This window comes from Sus scrofa, chromosome 13 (assembly GCF_000003025.6).
Source record: "Sus scrofa isolate TJ Tabasco breed Duroc chromosome 13, Sscrofa11.1, whole genome shotgun sequence".
Lineage (NCBI taxonomy): Eukaryota > Metazoa > Chordata > Mammalia > Artiodactyla > Suidae > Sus > Sus scrofa.
Genome location: NC_010455.5, coordinates 206994703 through 207014869, shown reverse-complemented (window position 1 = coordinate 207014869; position 20167 = coordinate 206994703). Strand labels below are relative to the sequence as shown.

The following is a 20167-nucleotide window of genomic DNA, read 5'->3' as shown; positions in this document are numbered from 1 at the left end:
TAATTGTTTAAATGCTCCAGCTTATGAAATGGAGATCAAATGAAGTCTCTGAATAAAATGAAAAGTTTTCCGAAGAAAGTTGTCTTAGCGATACTGCCCTGAACTGAAGTCTGGCACCTACCACTGGCCCCTACACAGGGTAAAACATAAGCCACCGCAGCTGTCAACTCACAGCACGAGTGGAGCTCGGGCGGAGACCAGGAGTGAGGCACTCTGTGCTCCGGAAAAACTGGAAGAGCAGGTCTTCAGATAAGTTTTGTTTGCTTTGTTTTTGTTTCTTTTTGTCTTTCCTAGGGCTGCACCCACGGCATATGGAGGTTCCCAGGCTAGGGGTCTAGTCGGAGCAGTAGCCTCGGGCCTACGTCACAGTCACAGCAACTCGGGATCCGAGCTGTGTCTTCGACCCACACCACAGTCAAGCAACACCAGATCCGGGCCACATCTGCGACCTACACCACAGCTCACGGCAACGCCGGATCCTTAACCCACTGAGCAAGGCCAGGGATCAAACCCGCAACCTCCTGGTTCCCAGTCGGATTCGTTAACCACTGCGCCACGACGGGAACTCCCAGATAGTTTTTTTTAAGAGAAGATTTTATGAGCCTAATTCTTGTATCTCCTCTTATCTAGAAAAACACTTCAAGGAAAATCCCTGAGGGTGACTGATGCCTGGGACTGGTCGTCACATTCTGTAAACGTGTGCCAGCAGCAAACTTCTGTAAAACGCTCTGCAGGCACCGCCCCTCTCACCTTTCTGACTTGTATCTGGATATTCCCCCCATCCTTGGAAATACTGCCTCCTGCACTATAGTTGAGTGGACGAAAGATGTTAGGTCATCTGTGAGAACAGCCACTCCCAAAGGTGGGCCAGTGAGCCCTGAGGGAACTCAGGAAAGAAACAAAGAATAATATATCCCCACAGCTGAGGTGCACAGCAAAGGAGGGATTCCAGGAAGCCCAGACCTTCCCACCGTCCCATGGACACTGGGTTTCTGTACATCTTCTTCTGCAGATCTGGTGATCTGTAAACCTTTTTGTTCCGACTCCCTTCCCTCTGCTGCAAAAGCTCACACATCCCAGCTTCCCCCCTCGCCTCCGGGGAGTGGTTTCTCAGGGCTCCCTGAGATGCTGTCTCCCAGGCTTAAGCGCCAATTTCACCCCAAATAAAACTCAACTTTCAGGTTATGCATTTTTTAAGTCGACACTGCTGAATATGACAGACAGCTACCTTGCAAAATTTCAGGATGGCAAACAGGTCTAACAAAAAATCTGAAACCTCTGAAGATTCAAATATCTTAGAGTGAGGGTATTATCTTAGGGTAATAAATTGTGAAAAAAAATCCTCAATGCTCCCCCAAAAGTAAATGATCCTCGTTAGAGTCAGGAACGAGGATTAGAGAAAGAAAATAAAATTATTTATTTATTTTTTTTGGTCTTTTTGCCATTTCTGGGGCCACTCCCGTGGCATATGGAGGTTCCCAGGCTAGGGGTCTAGTCGGAACTGTAGCCACCAGCCTACGCCAGAGCCACAGCAATGCGGGATCCGAGCCGCGTCTTCGACCCACACCACAGCTGACGGCAAGGCCTGATCGTTAACCCACCGAGCAAGGCCAGGGATGGAACCCGCAACCTCCTGGTTCCTAGTTGGATTCATTAACCACTGCGCCACAACGGGAACTCCAGAAAATAAAATTCTTTAAAAATACACACTCAACGTTCACACGCCACAGCAAAAGGATGAAGTTCAAAGCAGCAAGTTTCTTCTTAAAATGTGTATTTTCAGAGGTATAATGCTCATATTTTTAAACAACCTTAATACAATGGTTTTAATCTAACAGTATATTACAGAATAATGTGAAAAATGACTTTCATAGTAAACCATGAAAATGGAGTTAATACCTGCAGTATCAAAGTCGCCAACCTGTCACCTTTCCCAGCCACAGAATCCCAGCAAACTGTATTGACAATGCCTCTGGTCTGAGAGCCGGATGTATAGGATGAGCACATTTAGAGAAAGGGGCGTTTTCATGAAAAATGTAATTTAAAATCACGTAAGATTTATTTTAAAGATCAGTTGACAATAAAACTTTAGATCAAGCCTAGTTTGTTCTTTTATAAAAAGTAGTACAAGTTTTGCCATTTATATACACACCTGGAGCGTTTCATTCATTTTGCAACTTAAGCTTGTCTCAGACACTAGAGAAACGGGACAGAAGCCTGTGTGGATTTTCTCCACGACCTCTGTTGGGACCTCGAGCCCCCACCCCCCACCCCCCGAGGCAAGCGCAGGGACGGCAGGCTGACGCCTCTGTCAGATCAGCGACGGGTTCCACGGGAGAGTCGGGAGAGTGGTAATTTTTCCAGTCACAGGAGACCCCGTGAAATGCACCAAAATCATAACTTATTTTCTTTCTCACCTGCTGGTGGGTGCGTGCGCCGCAGGTAGTTGGAGACCGGCCGCATGTTTCAGACGCGCAGCCTAGATCTGGCTTCACCACCACGTAACAGCTGCTCTGTCTTTACCAACAAAGCCAGCTTGTCTCCAGCACATAAGCCTTATTCGATTTTAAACACAACAAAAATCCAATTACAGCCTTTTAGATTAAAAAAAGTCTTATGTGATATTCTTCATTTGTTTTTTTTTTTAAAGATGTATCTATGTATCTTCGATCGCAAAGACCTCTGGGTAATTGGGGGGGAATAAACCTGTGGAAAATGTGAATTCATTTAATTTTCCAGACGTAAGCATTTCGGTTTTCCGCTTCATTTCCCCCCCCTTTAAATATGTATGGAATTAGAGACTCTCATCTCAGCGCCCAAGTCAGAGAGAAAGGAAGTGGCCAGCGAATCAAACCCCCCTTTCCGGACGCCGAGCGGGACACTGGCCCCCCGCGCGGAGAAAGTGCTCCTTCCCGGCTCGAGGCTCCCCTCGTGGGTCAGGGGCTCTTCAACAGAATCGGATCCCGAAATCTCTTCCTTCACGGACAGGGCCTGGCAGATCTGTAGGGCAATCATCAATTTCTACGACAAAACGGACTTATTTTAGAAACCCTACACTATCGTTAGGTTCTGAACTTCTAATCTAACTAGTTGACCACGTTTACTAGTTTTAAACTGCACTTAAGAAAGGCAAGTTTCTGAAAAGTTTAATAAGATACACGTATTCATCTTCTTTGTACACGTCTCCAATTTCCATAAAGGGAGAACATGGGGGGATCGCCACGTTTATCTGTTAAATGAACTGCAAGAGCGCGCACGGAAGAGAAGACGCCGGCCCTGCTCCAGGCTCGCCCGGCCCGGGCCTTCCTACCCCCGGCGCGGCGTGACGGGAGGGAGGGAGGGATGGAGACAGGCAGGTGCTGGAGGCTCCTCCAAGGCTCGCGCATTTGAGGTTACTCGCGGGAGGCCCGCCCTCTGCTGGACCTGCCTCCACTCGCTTGCACTACCGGCCTGGCCAAGTTCCATTCCAACCACACTTTCCTGGTGAACTGAGAGTTCTCTATCTCCTATGTACAAAAATACAGCGCTTTGGAGAGCTGGAAAAGGCTTAATACATACAACACTTATTTACAAGCTGTGACTTTCACACCAATAAAAACAAACACACATTTATTTTGTCCTTGATTTTTGGTGCAACTTATACATAAACAGCACATCAGTTAGTCTGTGCTTTTAAAAATAATAAATCAACCATATGTACAATTAAATTTACAACCTAAAGCAAATTAATCATGGGTACGGCGTGACTGCAGCTTGGCGGACAGCAGAGCACGGTCCGAGACGCCCGTCCTTCCCGCCACCAGACCAGACGCACACAGACGGGGCCCCTCCCTGCTGCACCGAAACGGAACCTCTTAATTGCGGAGACTTAAGGTGCAAAAGAAAAACAAAGATTATACAGTTACACGGAAAGACTTCAAAGGTGAGAGGAAACAACACATTAGCCCCCACATGGATGATGGTCATTAAAATAAATATGTGTCTAATTCCAAGTGCACCCGATACCTAATCAAGGAGGGGGGGGAGGACGGGCTCCAGAAACACGCGCTCCTCCGTGACTCCCGCGCCAAGGCGTGTGTCTCAGGCCCCGCCTCGCCGTCTTCAAGTACCTTTAAATGGCTCCAGCTAACGGATGCTCCAGGACCGCCCAGTCTCACATCCCAAGGCACAGAAGGGGTTTGTTCTCTGCCCACCCCACCCTCAGCCCCACCCACCTGCCCAGAAAGGGGTTCCTCTAGAAAAGCACAACTGGGTGAGCTGGGGTAAAAGACGGCGGTTTCCCCCTCGGGAGACTTAACAGATCCGCCCGCTCAGACACCGGGCAAGACTGCAGGCCCTGCTGCCTGTCGCCCTGAGAGACACTCGGCCTCGCAGGAAGAACCGGCAGGCGACAGGCCAGGCTGCTCTGGTGAGAGGCCACGGGCAAGCCGGTCCGTGAGCAGGGGCGAGGGTGGAAGGGGCCAAGCAGCGCAGGGACGGGAGACGAGAAAGCAGCCAGGAGCCTTCCAGCCCAGACAACACCAGAACAAAGACGCAGCTCAGCCGACCAGCTGTCCAGGACGCTCCCTGCTGCCCCCACGGCCAGGCGGGACCACCGGAAGTCTGCCTACAGCTGGAAGGTGACAACGGAGAACAGGCGAGGCAGGGCCCCTTCCAGTGCAGGCACGCCCGGCCTGGGGACTTGGCAGCCCGGGCGCCGTCACGTGACGCTGACCTCCAGCACGTGGTCGTCTCTGCTGGGGACGACCAGGACCTGGGTGCCCGCGCTGGAGTTGAAGACCTGGCCCGGGGGCAGCGCCTGCAGCCGGGGCATGGGCAGGCCTTTGTGCTCGCTGCTGGCGGTCGAGTGCACGCTGCCCCTGCTCCTGAGGCTGCTGCTGTCCAGCTGGTCGTCCCCGTGCTTGTCCAGCGACAGGCTGTCGTTCTCTATCCAGCTGTCTGCAAGACCAGCCCCGTCAGGCGGGCCCGCATGCGCCTTCCCCACCCCCACGCGGGGGAGCCACCAGCCTCCCCATCGACCTCCGTGAACAGAATCTAGGGCTCGGGCCCTGGGGGGTCGCTCTCCCGAGGGGGTGCCCAAGACCTGTCACCCTGCCTGGGGCTTGGGAACCAGGTCCCAGGGGCCCCGAGCCCACGCTGGCACGCGGCCCGTCCCCGCCCCGCGCCCGGGTCCTCACCGGCGTCAAGCTGCGAGGCGTGCGCGGAGTGATGCGGCAGGTACTTGAAGAGCCTGACGTCGGGGAGGGGCAGGTAGCCCGCGAAGAGCGGCAGGACCTCCATGTGGACCCTGTGCGTGGCCTGCGCGGCCGCGGGCATGGAGATGACGCCGGAGCTCTTCCCGCACACCGCCCAGTTGCTGCTGTTGTCCACAACTGAAACGCAGACGGGGGCACTGTCTACCCGGGAGGGCGGCCGGCGTTCACGCCCCGGGAGGACCGCCCGTCTCGCCCCGCCCAGCGCGCTCTCGGGAACCGCGTCTCCTGACCGCACCTGAGGGCACACCCGCTTTGCCAACAGCCGGGCCGGGTGCACAGGGAAAGCCCTTCTTTCTCCTCAAGGTAACGGTTGCTGCCTCTAAGCACGGGCCTCTGGCCGCTGGTTCCTCCGCTAAGGGGCACATCCGCCCGCAGACCTGAGGCCCAGCTCAGCTGCAAACCCAACCTTTGCGGGGGCGGGGGAAACGCGCAGGTGCGCACCTGGTGCCTCCCGGGGCACAGCCACATGGAGAGTCGTGATGCCCAAGGCAGCACCCAACTGAGCAGCCACTGAAAAGGGAGCGGGACAGGACCCTTGTCCTCGAGGAGCAGATGCCCTGCCCAGAGGTCGTGGCCACACCAAGCCAGAGCCCAGAAGCAGGGGACCGAAGCTCTCTGCTCAAAGAAGGGGCAGCAGAGGGCGGAGTGCTTTCCGGAACGTGCAGAAGCAGCACCCGCATTCGGGAGGGAAGGCGGAGTCAGGTCCCCGGGGCCAGCCCCTGCCCACCACCGCACTGGTGGCATGCCCGCGGGGGTAAAGCCGTGGGCCGGGCACACTCAGGGGCACTGTTCTTTGCCAGCACGAGCTTGCAGGAGAAAACTGCCAGTTTTACCTCGGGATATCCTTCATGACCCAGCTAAAGTCAATTTCATTTTATTAAATTCAACCCTTTCCCACACATCTTTTTAAGTTTAATTCTGAGATGATGCTATAGTTACAAGAAGTTGCAAAACAGCAGGGAGGTGGGTGGCCCCCCCGGCCCTGCCTCCTGTGGAAAGGACACCGGCAGAGCACAGGCCACCAGGCCACTGAGCTCTCTGGCCCCTCACCAGCCAGCTGCTCCATCTCCAGCACTCCGGCAGACTCTTTCTAAAAGCGAGTGGTACACGGCTGTGGCTGTGGTGCAGGCAGGCAGCTGCAGCTCCTATTAGATCCCAGCCTGGGAACTTCCATATGCTGTGGGTGCGGCCCTAAAAGAAAAAAAAAAAAGACACAAAAAAGTGAACGGCATGAGCCTGGCACTTGAACGCAGCTGTCCCCCATAAATGAGAGTGTCTGATCAAAAATCAGCCTTTTGGAAAACGTGCATTTGCCACTGTGAGCTCGGCAGGCCTGATACAGATCCTCTGAGACTACCCTGCTGAGTCCCGTGTGAGCCCAAAGCCCGCGTGAACCTGCGACGCTGGACAACGGAAGAAAGGGCCGGACACTGGGCAGATCCGTGTACCTCAGGGACCAGGTTTCGTGAAGGATCCGGGCGGGGTGTGGGGTCAAAGGCCCTTTCAAAATGCAAGACGGGTCAACGAATTTAACAAAACTGAAGCTGACGCAAGTCCACTCGTGTGATTTCAGACTCCGGGTGGCAAGCAGCCTCTAACAAACCAGCACTCGCCAAGTTCTGGCGGAGGCTCAAAGAATAGGGCCAGTTCGCCGAAGGCTGCGAGCCCTCCCTTCCCGGTGACACATCTACGCGCTGGCGCTGCTTCACCTGCTTCAACCCATCAGGCAGGTGGCCAGACGGACGCCGCAGAGGGAACGGGCGGGTACCTCCCGGGAGCCGGCCAGCACCGGGACTCCAGCACCGAGAAGCCGTTCTGCTCCGTATTTTTCTTAGTGTTTTGGAAAACAGTTCTTTTTCAAGAGTATTACCATGTAATGAGTTTTCTATTATTTTAAAGTAAGAAAACAGATACTGGTCTCCTTAAGCACCTTTTGAGCATGAAGGGCCTGACCCCCAAGCCTCAGAACTGCTACTGAAGAAGCCGAGCCAGGAGGAGGGGCTGCCAAGGGGTGTGGGGGGAGCCCAGTCTGTGGAGGGAAGCGGGTGGGAGCCCGCCTGGAAGACGCCTGCACGGCTGGGCTCTGCTCCCGGACCCTGACTCCGCGTGCCCTCGGAGGCTCCGTCTGGGCCCCGTGACACCACAGTCCGAGCTCAAGGGCCGGCGGGCCCAGGCCCACGGTACACGCTCAGGCGCTCCTGTGCCCTCCAGACACGCGGTGAAGGACAGGGAGCGCCCGGGGGCGGGGTGGGGGAGGCCGCTCAACCCACCTTCATACATCAGCTTCGTGGAAAAGTACTCGTCGGAGCCCGTCAGCGCCTCATCCTGATCCGCCTCCAGGAGGCCGGAGAGCCGCGTGATGCACACCTCCAGGGAGCAGAGGGCGCCCGTCCGGCAGTGCTCCGTCCCTGCGGGCGGCGAGACCTCGGCCTTCACACTGTACAGGGTCTGGGCACGGAGGGAGACAGAGGCCAAAGAGGCGTCAACGGGCGAAGCGATGGCACCGGGGCCCCCGCCCCAGGGCAACAGGGAGAAGGCGGCCAGGCACCTGCGGAGGAGGGGGCGGCAGCGCCCCGGGCCCCCAGCCTCGGCGTTGGCTGACCTGCCACCTCACCCCTGTGCACCCCAGGACGCATCGCCAAAAACCAGGCCATTTCTTACCAAAACCCAAGGCCACCATCACACGAGCAAACTTACATGAGTTCCCAGGAATCAGCCAACACCAAGGCCATAACCAGCCTCTCCGTGACGGCTCTTTCTCTGTGACCTGTTTACCTGGGATGTGCCCCTGTTCACACCTGCTGCCACCTGCTCCGGGCGGACGGCCTGGCCCCATGTGCTGGCAGCTGCTCTTGTAAGGGAAGCTCCTTCCCTGGGGGCCCGGCCAGAGCACAGCTCAGCCACTCCGCTACCGCTGCCTTGCCACCCACTTCGCTGGGCCCCGCGGCCCACAGGGACCTCCACCCGACACTGGCCCTCGCGCGGCACCCGCCCTGGACGGCAGCCTGCAGAGTCCCGAGTGTCAGCCCTTGTCAGTCCCTTGTCATCAGCAGTCCCCCCGCCTCCCAGCGCCTCCCCTTTATGGGCCCCTCGGGGAGACCCCGTGGGGCTCACCCAAACCCTCTGTGGTCTGAACTGAGCAATCCAGCCAGCGACCCCCACAAAGACCCTCATGAAGGGCCCAGGCCCCGCCTCCCGGTCTGCACTGGGCCCCGACCTGCCGTGTGCCCCTCGCGGGGTGCCCTGTCCCCCCCAGGACCCGTGAGTAAGAACTTCTCGGCGTCAGGCCCTCTTGGTCCGTTGCTGAACCGCAGCTCACACCTGGCCACCTGTGCTCCACTTAAGCATAAATTTACCAAAACCCTAGTATGCACCCGGCACTTACAGCACAACTCCGTTTACAAGTGTCCTAGCATCTGCAGCAAACAAAGCAGATGAAATGCACACAGACTCTTTACCATACGAACAGTTTATGCTGCTCAGCTGCCGTTAATATGCCGGTCGGTCCAACAAACAGGCGCCCCTGTCAGAGGTAATGCTCACCCCTGAGGCTGGTGAGGCGACGAGCTCAAGGCACCAGGACGGGTGAAGCAGAGCCTTTTAGTTGGAAGGAGGTGCTGAAGAAGCTGCTAACGTCAAGAGCTGTGTACACAAGCACCTTCTCAAGGTGCTGTCTGACAATCTTGGCATGAAGAGAAGCAAAGGAAATGCCACAAAGCCGTGCCTGCATTTTGATGTGCTGATGACACAGAGTCCAACCACCTCGCTACCGAAACAGCGCGACTGGCGCTACTCACCCGCTCAGGGCTGCTTCTAACTCCACGCTGAGCGTGCAGGCTAAAGAAAATCAGGTAAACTTCCACGACTTCCGCTTTCTTTTAAAAAACCAGACGAGTTCTGGGGAGTTCCCGCTGTGGCTCAGTGGGTTACAAACCGACTAGTAGGCATGAGGATATGGGTTCGATCCTTGGAACACCCAGTGGGGTGAGGACCCGGCGTTGCCGTGAGCTGTGGTGTAGGTCACAGACGCGGCTCAGATCCCATGGTGCTGTGGGCTGGGCTGCAGGCCGGTAGTTGTAGTGCTGATTCAACCCCTAGCCTGGGAACCTCCATATGCCTCAGGAGTGGCCCTAAAAAGCAAAAAATAAAAAAACTGGAGATGCAGCAGCTAACGTCCAAGACAAAAAGGCCCTGAGAAGAAGCTGCAGGACACACTAAGGGAAGGTGAGGGAGAGAACGGGGTGTGTGTGGGGGAAGCAAGGAGTCCCTTTGTCCCTGGAGGGTGCGGGTGTCACACAAGCCGCCTCACGGGGACCTGGGGCTCCAAACGCAGCAGGCGATGCTCCCACCCGCAGGGGCCAGCCCTTTCCCGTGATTGCTGCTTCATTATTCTCAAACATCGCGTGTCTGATTTTTAGAATATAAAGAACATGGCCTAGAAACCTCTGTATGCCGCGGGCACAGCTAAAAACATAAAAAGACCACGATGTCACCTCTCACCGTCCCACTCCACAGCCCCACTAAAACAAGGCGATACGTACAAAAAAATTTTCCACTTGAAATTCGTAAGTATAGGGCTTTAAGGAGACGGACAGCTGCTCTTCCGAAGCTGGGCAGAACCGGACGGAGAACCGGCAGTGCAGAGAGGGGGGCGGCTCCCGGGTCCACTTCAGCTCCCAGACGAAGAACACGGCCTGCTTGCTGTGGATGCGCTGCGAGAGAGCCGGCTGTCACTGCGCGGGCACGCACACGCGCACGCACACACATCTGCACGTGGAGCCGGACAGGCCTGGGATCTAACTTTTCTGAAACCACAGACATCAACCCATCTCCTCATCTGTCCACGGGGCCCCTCGGCCCCGAAGGTGAACCGTGAACATGGGCGTCCCGGCAACGGAGCCCGGGGCCCACCGACCCCCGGCGGGGTCCTTCTCTAGCCGGAAAGGCTCACGCTGAAGGCACTGCCACGTCGCGATCGCCACACGAGAGGGACAGGCCGGCGCGGCCTCTCGTCCTCACGCTCCTTCCCTGGAGAGGCTGACGCTCGAGGCCGTACCTGCCGGGGCTCCGTGTTGAGCGGCACCAGTCGCAGGTCCGGGCCGTCGGCGGTGTCTGCGAGACGAGCATCTGCCAGCTGGAAGTCAAGCTCTGACAAGTTCTGGACGCGCACCTGCACGTACTTCCTGAAGGAGGAAGCCGACGTGAGACCGGGACGGCTGAGGACACTAGGAGCGGGCGTGACCGCGGGGAGGAGGCCGTCTCGGGGCTGAACAAGGAGCGGGAAAATAAGCAGGCGCCGCGCAGATGCTGCTTCTGAGTTCACGCGTAAAAGTGCCAGGAGAAAGAATCCTTTCTACGCAAACCACCTCCTCGCTCACAGGGCATTCTGTTCCGGATGTGTGGCCACACGGCTGTAACCGCATCTCCTAAGCACGCAGCCGGCGGCCGTGAGCGACGCGGAGAGCGCGACCCGCTCCGCTCGCCGGATGCGAGGACTTCTCCCCGAGGGCCGGGCAGCGCAGGCTTCGCCTCCCAGGGCTCCGTGGACCTTCCCACTCGCGTGTAAGGGCGGCTGAGGGCCAGGCCTCAGGCCGCCCGGGCCCAGGCGGGGCTGCCGGCGTTAAGCCGAACCCTGCAGGTGCCGCACTGAAGCCTGGGGGGGAGAGCTGCCGGGACGTGACGCCCACTCTGAACGCAGCCCTGACACTTCTGTTTCCAAATGGCCCAAGTCCCATCCACGGCTGAAAGCCCGGGGGCAAAGTCACAGGGAGGGCAGACTCAGCCCGAGCCCAGGGACGGCCGGGGCACCTGCCACTTAGGGTGAGACCGCAGACCCGAGTGTCCCCAGGCAGGACAGAGGCGGCCCAGGACGGCCCTGCAGACTTTCGTCCAAAACCCGAACCCGAACCTAGTCAGGCCTCTCAAGCAGCGGATCCCAACTGGGGGCGATGGCTGGGGACATCTGTGGTTCTCACGTGGGGGGAGCGCGGCCGGCAGAACGTGGGGGAGCCAGGGGGCTGCCAGGGCCCACCACATAGGGACACCCACCCAAGCGTCAAGCATCGGTAGCGCTGAGACGGGAGGCCCCATGGCAGAGGGGACACAGCTGACAGGGGACCCAGGAGGACGTGACCGTCGACTCCAGAAGGTGGTCCCTCTAGAGGACAACGGACCCTAGTGTATCGGTGGCTTGAGAAACAGGAGCAGGAGGAATAAACAGGACACAAAGGGGACTTTAACCCCACGTCCTGCAAACCTGCTGTGCCAGGTCACCTCTGGGACAGCTGTGCACAGCCAGGGAACTACTGTGAGGGCTAACGAAAGACACTCGATGTCACCAGAGCCAAGCTGGCGGCAGCAGCCCTACAGCGCAGGAGAGCCAGCGGCGGGGGCGGGGGCGGGGTCCTTTACCGCGTCCCGGCCGACAGCAGGGCGTGCGAGGTCCCGAAGGGCACGCGGAAGGTCAGGGCGATGACGGTGGAGTAGATGGACCACGGGCAGTCGATGGACACCTGAGGAGACAGGGGGGCACGGTCTCAGCGGCTCGCTACTCACCCGCCCGTGGCCACGCTGCCAAGCGCGGTTTTCAATGTGCAGGTTATGACAAAGCGCTTGTGGTCACTTACGCGCAGATGGCCCTGCTCTGTCATTCACTATCACAAAATTAAATGAATTATGCAACCTCTTCATCCATGTGACACTGAAAATCCATCAATCTGGACCAAGCTAATAACTCCCGGGAGGGCGGAAGCCAGGTCTCAAAGCTCCTTCCCCGGGGGGGACCAATGAACGCGCCGGGCAGACTGTCCGTTCAACGGCTCGGCCCACGCGCGCTCTCATGACGGAGCGTCGGTGCCCCGGGACCGCGACAGGTGCGGAGCGAAGGCACCGAGGACTGCAAGAGAAAGACGTTACTCTTTAGGTGCTGACTTGGCTGATGCTCCTGCGAAGTGACCGCATTTCTTAGCCTCTCATCCTATTGTCTTACGCTTCCACCTTAAGAAAAAATTACTCAATGTACTTGAACGAAAAAACACGTCGCCAAAAGAACCAGTTCACGCAGTTCTCTCATCCCCCCCGCAGAGCTCCGTGAGCCCCGGTGTCTACGAGCCGGGCTGTGGTGTCTGCTTGCGACTGCACGTGTGCATCAGGCCCCGGGGTGCCGGCGCCTGACGTGTTTCACTAAGCACAAGGCCCTCTGAGCCGCCGGCTCCGTCCTCCTTCGCGGCCAAAGGCGTCTCCATTCATTCACCAGCAGGCCCCGCGGAGCTGCTGCGGCGCCGCGGCCACTTTCTAGGCAGACAGAGAACATGCGGCAAGGGACGTGCCCACGCAGACTCCCGCTTGAGCCGGTGCTGTTGTCTTCTTCAGAAAAACAGCCAGACGTGGAACTGCGAGATCGTGTGAGAGCGCTTTGTAGCTTGAGAAACGCCCACACCGGTTCCCACGACGGCTGCGCCGACGTGCATCCCGCCAGCAACGAGCGAGGGCTCCCTTTTCTCCGCGCCCCGCCAGCACCCGCTATTTGCTGTCTTTCCGACGAGAGCCATTCTGACAGGTGCGAAGTGACAGCTTGCGGTTTTTTTGCTTTCTGGTTTTTTCCCCTCTTTTTCTTCTTTCCCTTTTTTGGGCCGCAGCATGTGGAGGCTCCCAGGCTAGGGGTCGAATCGGAGCCAGAGCTGCCGGCCTCCACCACAGCCCCAGCCACGCAGGATCCCAGCGAGCGCGGCCAGGGACCCAGCGAACCAGCGTCCTCACGGACACCAGCTGGGTGTGTGGCCCCTGGTTTGGGACTGTCTCTATGGTCTTTTTAGTCTGTTTCCTGCATTTCTCTTCTGATCGTTTGTAACTTCCTTCCTTCTGCTAACTCTGACCTTTGTTCTTCTTTTTCTAGCTCCTTGAGATGTAAAGTCACATTGTTCATTTGAAACTTTTGTTTTTCTTTGCCTTTTTAGGGCCACACCTGCAGCACATGGAGGTTCCCAGGCTAGGGGTTGAATCAGAGCTACGCTGCTGGCCTGTCCCACAGCCACAGCAACGCCAGATCCCAGCTGTGTCTGCGAGCGACACCACAGCTCTCGGCAGCGCTGGATCCTTAACCCACTGAGCAAGGCAGGGATCGAACCCGGTCCTCACGGATGCCAGTCGGGTTCGTTAACCACGGAGCCATGAGGGGAACTCCCTCTTGCTCCCTGAGGAAGGCTTTTATTGTTATCAACTTCCCTCCGGGAGCTTCTTTGCTGCATCTCTTAAGTGTTGGCAGGTTCCACTTCCATTTTCACTTGTCTCAAGGTGGGTTTTTCTTTCTCTGTGGGTTTCTTCGCTCGCCTGCCCTGCTGGTTGTTCGGCAGCAGGCTGTTTAGTCTCCACACGTTTCTGCACTTCTCTTTGCGTAATTCACTTCTGCAGTCGTACCACGTGGTTGGAAAAGATGCTTGATGTGACTTCAAACGTCTTAAATTCACTGCGACTTGTTTGGTGTTCTAACATACGATCTATTTGGGAAAATGTGCCATATGTACTTGAGAAGAACGCGTATTCTGTTGTTCTTGGAATGCATGTTCTGGAAATGTCTGTTAAATCCATCTGGTCTAACACACTGAAGGCCAGTGTGTCCTCACTGATTTCCTGTCTGGATGACCTACTCGTTTACATAGGTGCGGCGTCAAAGCCCCAGCATCACTCCACTGCCGGCTGGCCCTTCGGATATGTTCACGTTCGCTTTCTATCTTAAGGGCTCCCTGCTGGGGGCAAAACCCCCACAGACGTCCTACCTCTGTATGGGACTGACCCCGTCGTCACACCCACGCTTGCCTCTTGCCGCCGTCTCTGGTTAAAGGCTCTCTTGTCCGAGGTCGGTGCGACCTCCTGGCTCTTTCCTTGTTTCCAGTCGTGCGGCGGACCTTCTCCAACCTTTACTTTCAGTTTGTGTGTCCTCCCAACTAAGCGCCTCTCCGGCAGGCAGCTAAAAGGTGGGTCTGGATATCTTCTGTTTAAACAGCTGCACCCATGGAAGTTCCTGTGCTGGGGACTGAATCTGAGCGGCAGCTGCAGTAACACGGACCCTTTAGCTCAGTGTGCCAGGCACTTCCGCAGTGACCTGAGCCACGGCAGTCGGATTCGCAACCTGGCAGGAATGCCCAGTCTTGATTTTTTTTAATCCACTCAGCCGCTTTGTGTTTTGATTGCAGAATTTGGTCTATTATTTGCACTTAGAGTAATTACTGAGATATGTGCTTGTTGTCATTTTGTTGATGGTTTTTCTGCCTCTGTCTCTTTCTCTTGCTCTCTCTCTTCCTTTGTAGTTTAATGAGTTTCTTTGGTGGTGTGTTTATATTCCTTTATCTTCTGTGTAGTTCCTGTAGGTTGTGCTCTGTGGTCTCCAGGAGGCTTACATGTAACAATCTGTATCCATAAGTCTACTTTAAGTTATAACAACTGAAGCTGGATCCTGTTTTAAAGTTCAACATGTTTACACACCCCCAACATTTTATGTTTGGTTTTTTTTTTTTTGGCTTTTGCTTTTTAGGGCCACACCCGCAGCATATGGAGGTTCCCAGGCTGGGGGTCCAATCGAAGCCGTAGCCGCTGGCCTCCGCCACAGCCGCAGCAACCCCAGATCTGAGCCGCGTCTGTGACCTGCACCACAGCTCACTGCGACGCCGGATCTTTAACCCATGGATCGAGGCAGGACCAGAACCTGCAGCCTCATGGTTCCTCGTGGGATTCGCCTCTGCTGCGCCGTGCTGGGAATGCCTACACACGACCATTACCTTGAATTCGTTACCGGATAACGTGCTCATCTCTGTCGCATTAAGGCTTTCCCCCCGAGATTCCTTTTCATCTCGTTCTTCCCCCTGGAACATGCTCCTCTGTTTCTTCATTTTGCTTGACTCTGTCGTTTTCTCTGTGTCAGCAGATGACACAACCGCCTCTCTGTAAAGTGTGGCCTCATGCAGGAGGTAAACCTTGCTGTCGGGCCCTGCCCCGGCTCTTGGCTGTCTCGCAAACCTCTGTGCTTGTCAAGCAGCCTATTATACTTCTAATAGCTCCCAGCAGGTGGGGATGTGCCAAGACCTGTCAGTGTCCCAGAGAGGACAACCCCAGCACCCATGTTCAAATGGACTAGAAGCCAGAGCCTCAGGGAGCCGCTGTTAAAAAGTATGCAGAAACTGGCGTTCCTGTCGTGGCGCAGCGGAAACAAATCCGACGAGGAACCACGAGGTTTCGGGTTCGATCCCTGGCCTCGCTCGGTGGGTTAAGGATCTGGTGTTGCCATGAGCAGTGGTGTAGGTTGCAGACATGGCTCGGATCCTGCACTGCTGTGTCTGTGGTGGAGGCCGGCAGCTGTAGCTCTGACTGGATCCCTAGCGTGGGAACCTCCATATGCCGCAGGTGTGGCCCTAAAAAGCAAAATAAATAAATAAATTTTTTAAAAAGGTATGCAAAGACTACAGTCCTGTGGGGTCACGAGCATACACTTCTACCCTTGGGCTGCTCAAACGCCCTCAGAAAGAATTGCTACCTGTGTTACAAGATAAGGACAGACTCGGAATAAGCATGATGCTAGTAAACATCCTGTGAGCTGATGGACTGTGGATTTGGATCACGGATCTTTCCACCAACTCAGGAAATACTCGCACCAAAAGCACAAAACAATATAGTGTTTCCTCCTTGCTAAGGATGAGACGAGGTGTCAATAAACAAAGAGGGACGCGCTGAGACACAGAGCGCCCTTTAGCCTCGGCACACTTACCGTCCCCTAAGCCAACACTGTGTCTCTCACGACACACTGTCCTCCCCCCTGAACTGGGACGGGAAAGTCAAGAGCCTGTCTGCCTTTGCAAGACGTCCTCTCATCTCAGAAGGGGAGATCCACAGAGAGAAAAGCTAACCCCCCCCCAGAGCTTGTGGGGTCGGGAACTAGCAGTCTGCCACCTCGACAGGAGTCGTCTCCCAGGCACCGTCTTTCAGAGTAAGCACGACGGGCAGAGGCCGCCTCGGCCAGCCGCACCGCTCCCGCCCTCCTTACTTTGTGATCCGTGGTAGCCATGCAGGGGCCGGCTTGCTGTGTGTCCTTGTGCTTCCTAGGGGGCTCTGTCATCCCCGGCACGGTGCTCTCCCCTCCAGCTGCCGGAGCGGAAGGTAAAGAGAGAACTTCCAGTTCAAATTCGATCAGGTGATACGCAGGTGCCGCTGGCAGACTGATGCTTGTGACCTTGTCAGACGACTGAATCCGCAGTGACGCGTCCGAAGCCTTTTCTAGGAAAGACAGAACAAGGCCCGTCTCACACCCCTCTGTCTCCTTGCGCCTCTCACCGACGATGGGCCCAGCAGTGGTGTTTCAGCCCAACTCCCGCCGCCGCCCCACACCCGTGAAGGGCACGGATCCACTGGGAGGACTGCAGGGGCAGGGGCAGGAGGAGCAGGAACAGCGCCCGAGACAGAGCAGCGCCGCCGGAGGGCTGACTCCCCGAGCCCCAGGGAACCGCCACTCCGCTCCGTCTGAGACAGAAAGGGGACACTGTGCACGTGTCCCTGTGCGAGGGGCCCCCGCCCCAGCCCACCCCCAAGCCTTTCAGTGGGGGGAGCCGAGGACGGGAGAAGGGGTGGCCAGCAGGGCCTCACCGCGGAGATGAGCCCAGGCGGTGATGCTGCACCACAGGCCACAGCGGGGTCCGCCCCGTCTGGCCACTGGCCACGTGCATGGCCCCAGTCTAGCCCCGCCGAGGGAAGGCCCCTCCAGGGGCAGGCCCACGTGCCCCTCTGGAACACCGCCATGGCCGAGTCACAAGGAGAAGCCCCCTGGGGACGGCAGGAGCGACAGGCCCTTCCATCCACACAGCGTGCGACAAGGCCCAGAGCCCGCTGCGGCCGCCTTACCCCGCGTGTTGGAATAGATCACGGCTCTGTTCTCGGCAGGACACAGGATAAGCATGGCTTCTACGTTGCTGAGCTGGAGGCTGTCCCCGTTTTTTACTGTGTAATGGCCCGTGGTGACAGTGAACTTGACCTTCTGAGGAATGCCAGCCAAAAGGCTATCTAAAGGGAAAAGACAGCAGTTAGCAGCGCCAGCCACCAGAGATGCCATGGAGGCCTGCTCTACGGTACAAGTGCTCCACGTCTTCTCCTAGAGAAGAGCCGCTCGCCGCCACCCCTCCGGCCGCCGCTGCCACCGCGCTTCACCACAGTTCCGTGGACTGCAGGGCGGGGGGCGGGGGCGGCCCTCGCCTGGACCGAGAGCCTCGGCGGGACCTTATCTCCGCCTCGGTTTAGAGAGCTGGGGATCGGGGTGGCAACCGTGTCTGCGAGGGTCTCAAAAGTTACCTGCTGGTTTTTAAGAGAGAATCAGACGAGGACAGTAAAGAGAAAACGAACACGGCCGCACGTGCTTTTGCTGCGACTCAGGTCTGCTCTGGCCTTCGCAGGTCAGGCTTCCGCGCCTCTGGCTCAGAAGCCGCTCAGCACGAGAAAAGGCTGTGCTGTGCCCGAGGTGGACGTGGAGGGGCGGGCAGGGGCTGAGCTTTCCGAGAGCTGGGCCGGGGAAGGCAGAAGCAAGAGGGCAAGAGACAGACGCAGGGAGGAGGGGGGAGGAGGCTGGAAAGGGGTGAGGGCCCAGAGCCCCAGAGCAGGGCAGAGGTGGGAGCCGGCGGCCCCCAGGCTCACCAACAGGCTCAGCCTCCCTCCAAAGGGGTCCCTGATGGAGACGGGCCGCTGAGATGCGCCTGTGTGGGCCTTCCCGGGCCGCCTCGGAGCCGCTGAAGGCACAGCAACAGGAGGTTTGGAGGGATTTAAGAGAAAAAGAGCTTTCCTTGACTTTTCCCCCTCAAATGGAAGAAACAAATAAACCCATTGTCAGCTGCCTAAACAACTGAGACATTCTCGCCCAACAGTGCTTCAGAGGCGGGCGGGCCACGTGGTCTCTGACACGTAACGTTTGTTCACAGCGACTCTGCCAAATAACAAAAAGGACAGCAGCTTTGAATTTCTCAAGGGCCAAGCCAGAGGCCGAGTTTAATCAATGCTTTCAAAGGAAAAACTTGAGCAGAGCACAGACCACACCTAAATCTACATCTAACCTTTGAAATTGAACTCTAAGCAAGAAATTGTAGTTGCTTGTTAAATTCTCTGTGGTAGACGGCAGCTGAGATTAGCTAACTGCCCTTATTTTTCAGACACAGCATGTGTTAGTATACGTGAAGGCAGCAATTAGAAGCAAGCAAATTTTTTTTTTATGTCTTTTGCCATTTTCTTGGGCCGCTCCCGCGGTATATGGAGGTTCCCAGGCCAGGGGTCGAATCAGAGCTATAGCTGCTGGCCTAGCTCCTGGCCTACGCCAGAGCCACAGCACCTCGGTATCCGAGCTGTGGCCTACACCACAGCTCACGGCAACGCCGGATCCTAACCCACTGAGCAAGGGCAGGGACCGAACCCGCAACCTCATGGTTCCTAGTCGGATTCGTCAACCACTGGGCCACGAGGGGAACTACAGAAGAAAGCAAATCTTCAGGTGAACGAAAGAGCCACAGTCAGTTCCCAGGCCAAACTTCTGTCCTGCTACCCAGACGTCCCCTGAAGAGGGACACGGCCACCGGATCTCAAGGCTGGGGCTGCAGGGCGGCTTCCCTCCACGCGCGGTTCCCTCGCAGGCAGAGGACCTCGGCCGGAGAAGAGCCCCCGCGCCCCGCGCCACTCACCGGCCAGTGGCTCCACGTGCAGCTGCGGCTCCTGGGAGTACACGTCGTACTGCACCGGCGGGTAGATGTGGGGGAGGACGAAGCACACCGGGCCCAGCGAGGCGCGCAGCTGCCGCAGCGTGTAGGTGCCGGGCTCCTTGGCCTGGGGGCAAAACCAGGCGTCGGCTCAGCCAGCCTCCCTCCCGCAGGGAGGCCGAGCCGAGCCGTAAGCTCCGCAGCGACCGCGCCCGACCCCCGTTACCCTGCTGCCTGGGCTGAGACGTTCATTCCAAAGACCCCTCAGACCCTCTCGTTTGATGCTTTGCTGAGTAACTGAACTTGATGTTTCTAAAGATGCATTCTCAATTTATAAACTTTATTCGTGGCATTTTCTTCTGAAAAAGATTATTACGTATTTTTGGGGGGGGCTGTACTCACAGCATGTGGAAGTTGCCGGGTCAGGGATTAAATCCACACCACAGCAGTGACCCCAGCCACTGCAGCGACAGTGCCAGTTCCTTAACCTGCTGCACTACAAGGGAACTCCCTGAAAAATGTGTTTAAGGGAGACACAGAGCACGAAACTGAAGACTTGCTCTGAGACTAGACTAAAACGTGCGGCAGGTGCAGAAGGCCCCGCTGGCCGGATCCTCTCTGGTGAGTGGAACCTACAGAGCATGCTGCACCGGATGGAGACTGCTCTCTGAGCGGGGCAGGGCAACTGCCTGGACATCCAGCCATGCAGACACAAAAGGAAAAGGAAGTGTGGAGTTCCCATGGTGGCGCAGCAGAAACGAATCCGACTCGGAACCACGAGGTTGCAGGTTCGATCCCTGGCCTCGCTCAGTGGGTTAAGGATCCAGCGTTGCCGTGAGCTGTGGTGTAGGTGGCAGATGCATCTTGGATCCTGCATTGCTGTGGCTCTGGTGCAGGCCGGCAGCTGTACCTCCCATTCGACCCCTGGCCTGGGAACCTCCATATGCCGCAGGGGTGGCCCTAAAAAGCAAAAAAAATTAAAGTTTAATGTGAAAGTGTCAGCTTCTCTGGAATGCGCTCATTTCAACAAATGAGGCTGAGTTATTAACACAAAGGGGAAAAGTCTGAACGAAATCCAGAGAGAACACGAACGACCGCCTAGGTCAAGAACTTCACTCAGAGCTTATCCACTGCCCTAAAATCGCTAAGTACAGCACATCTGTCACAAGACCGGTCTCCTCTGGTTGGGCCCAGATGGAA

At 56.8% G+C, this 20167-nt stretch overlaps 1 protein-coding gene across 1 annotated transcript in view; it reads right to left on the bottom strand.

Moving 5' to 3' along the window:
• TRAPPC10 (trafficking protein particle complex 10) overlaps positions 1758-20167 on the bottom strand; it is a 76802-nt gene continuing 58392 nt past the window's right edge. Inside the window, exons 15-23 of the mRNA XM_021071078.1 lie at positions 18953-19094; positions 17139-17297; positions 16288-16517; positions 11667-11767; positions 10312-10438; positions 9797-9967; positions 7526-7703; positions 5178-5372; positions 1758-4938 (exon numbers count right to left, since the gene is read on the bottom strand). Of these exons, the coding sequence (XP_020926737.1) occupies positions 4700-4938; positions 5178-5372; positions 7526-7703; positions 9797-9967; positions 10312-10438; positions 11667-11767; positions 16288-16517; positions 17139-17297; positions 18953-19094 (1542 nt within the window). The 3' untranslated portion in view covers positions 1758-4699. The remainder of the gene's footprint in view (positions 4939-5177; positions 5373-7525; positions 7704-9796; positions 9968-10311; positions 10439-11666; positions 11768-16287; positions 16518-17138; positions 17298-18952; positions 19095-20167) is intronic.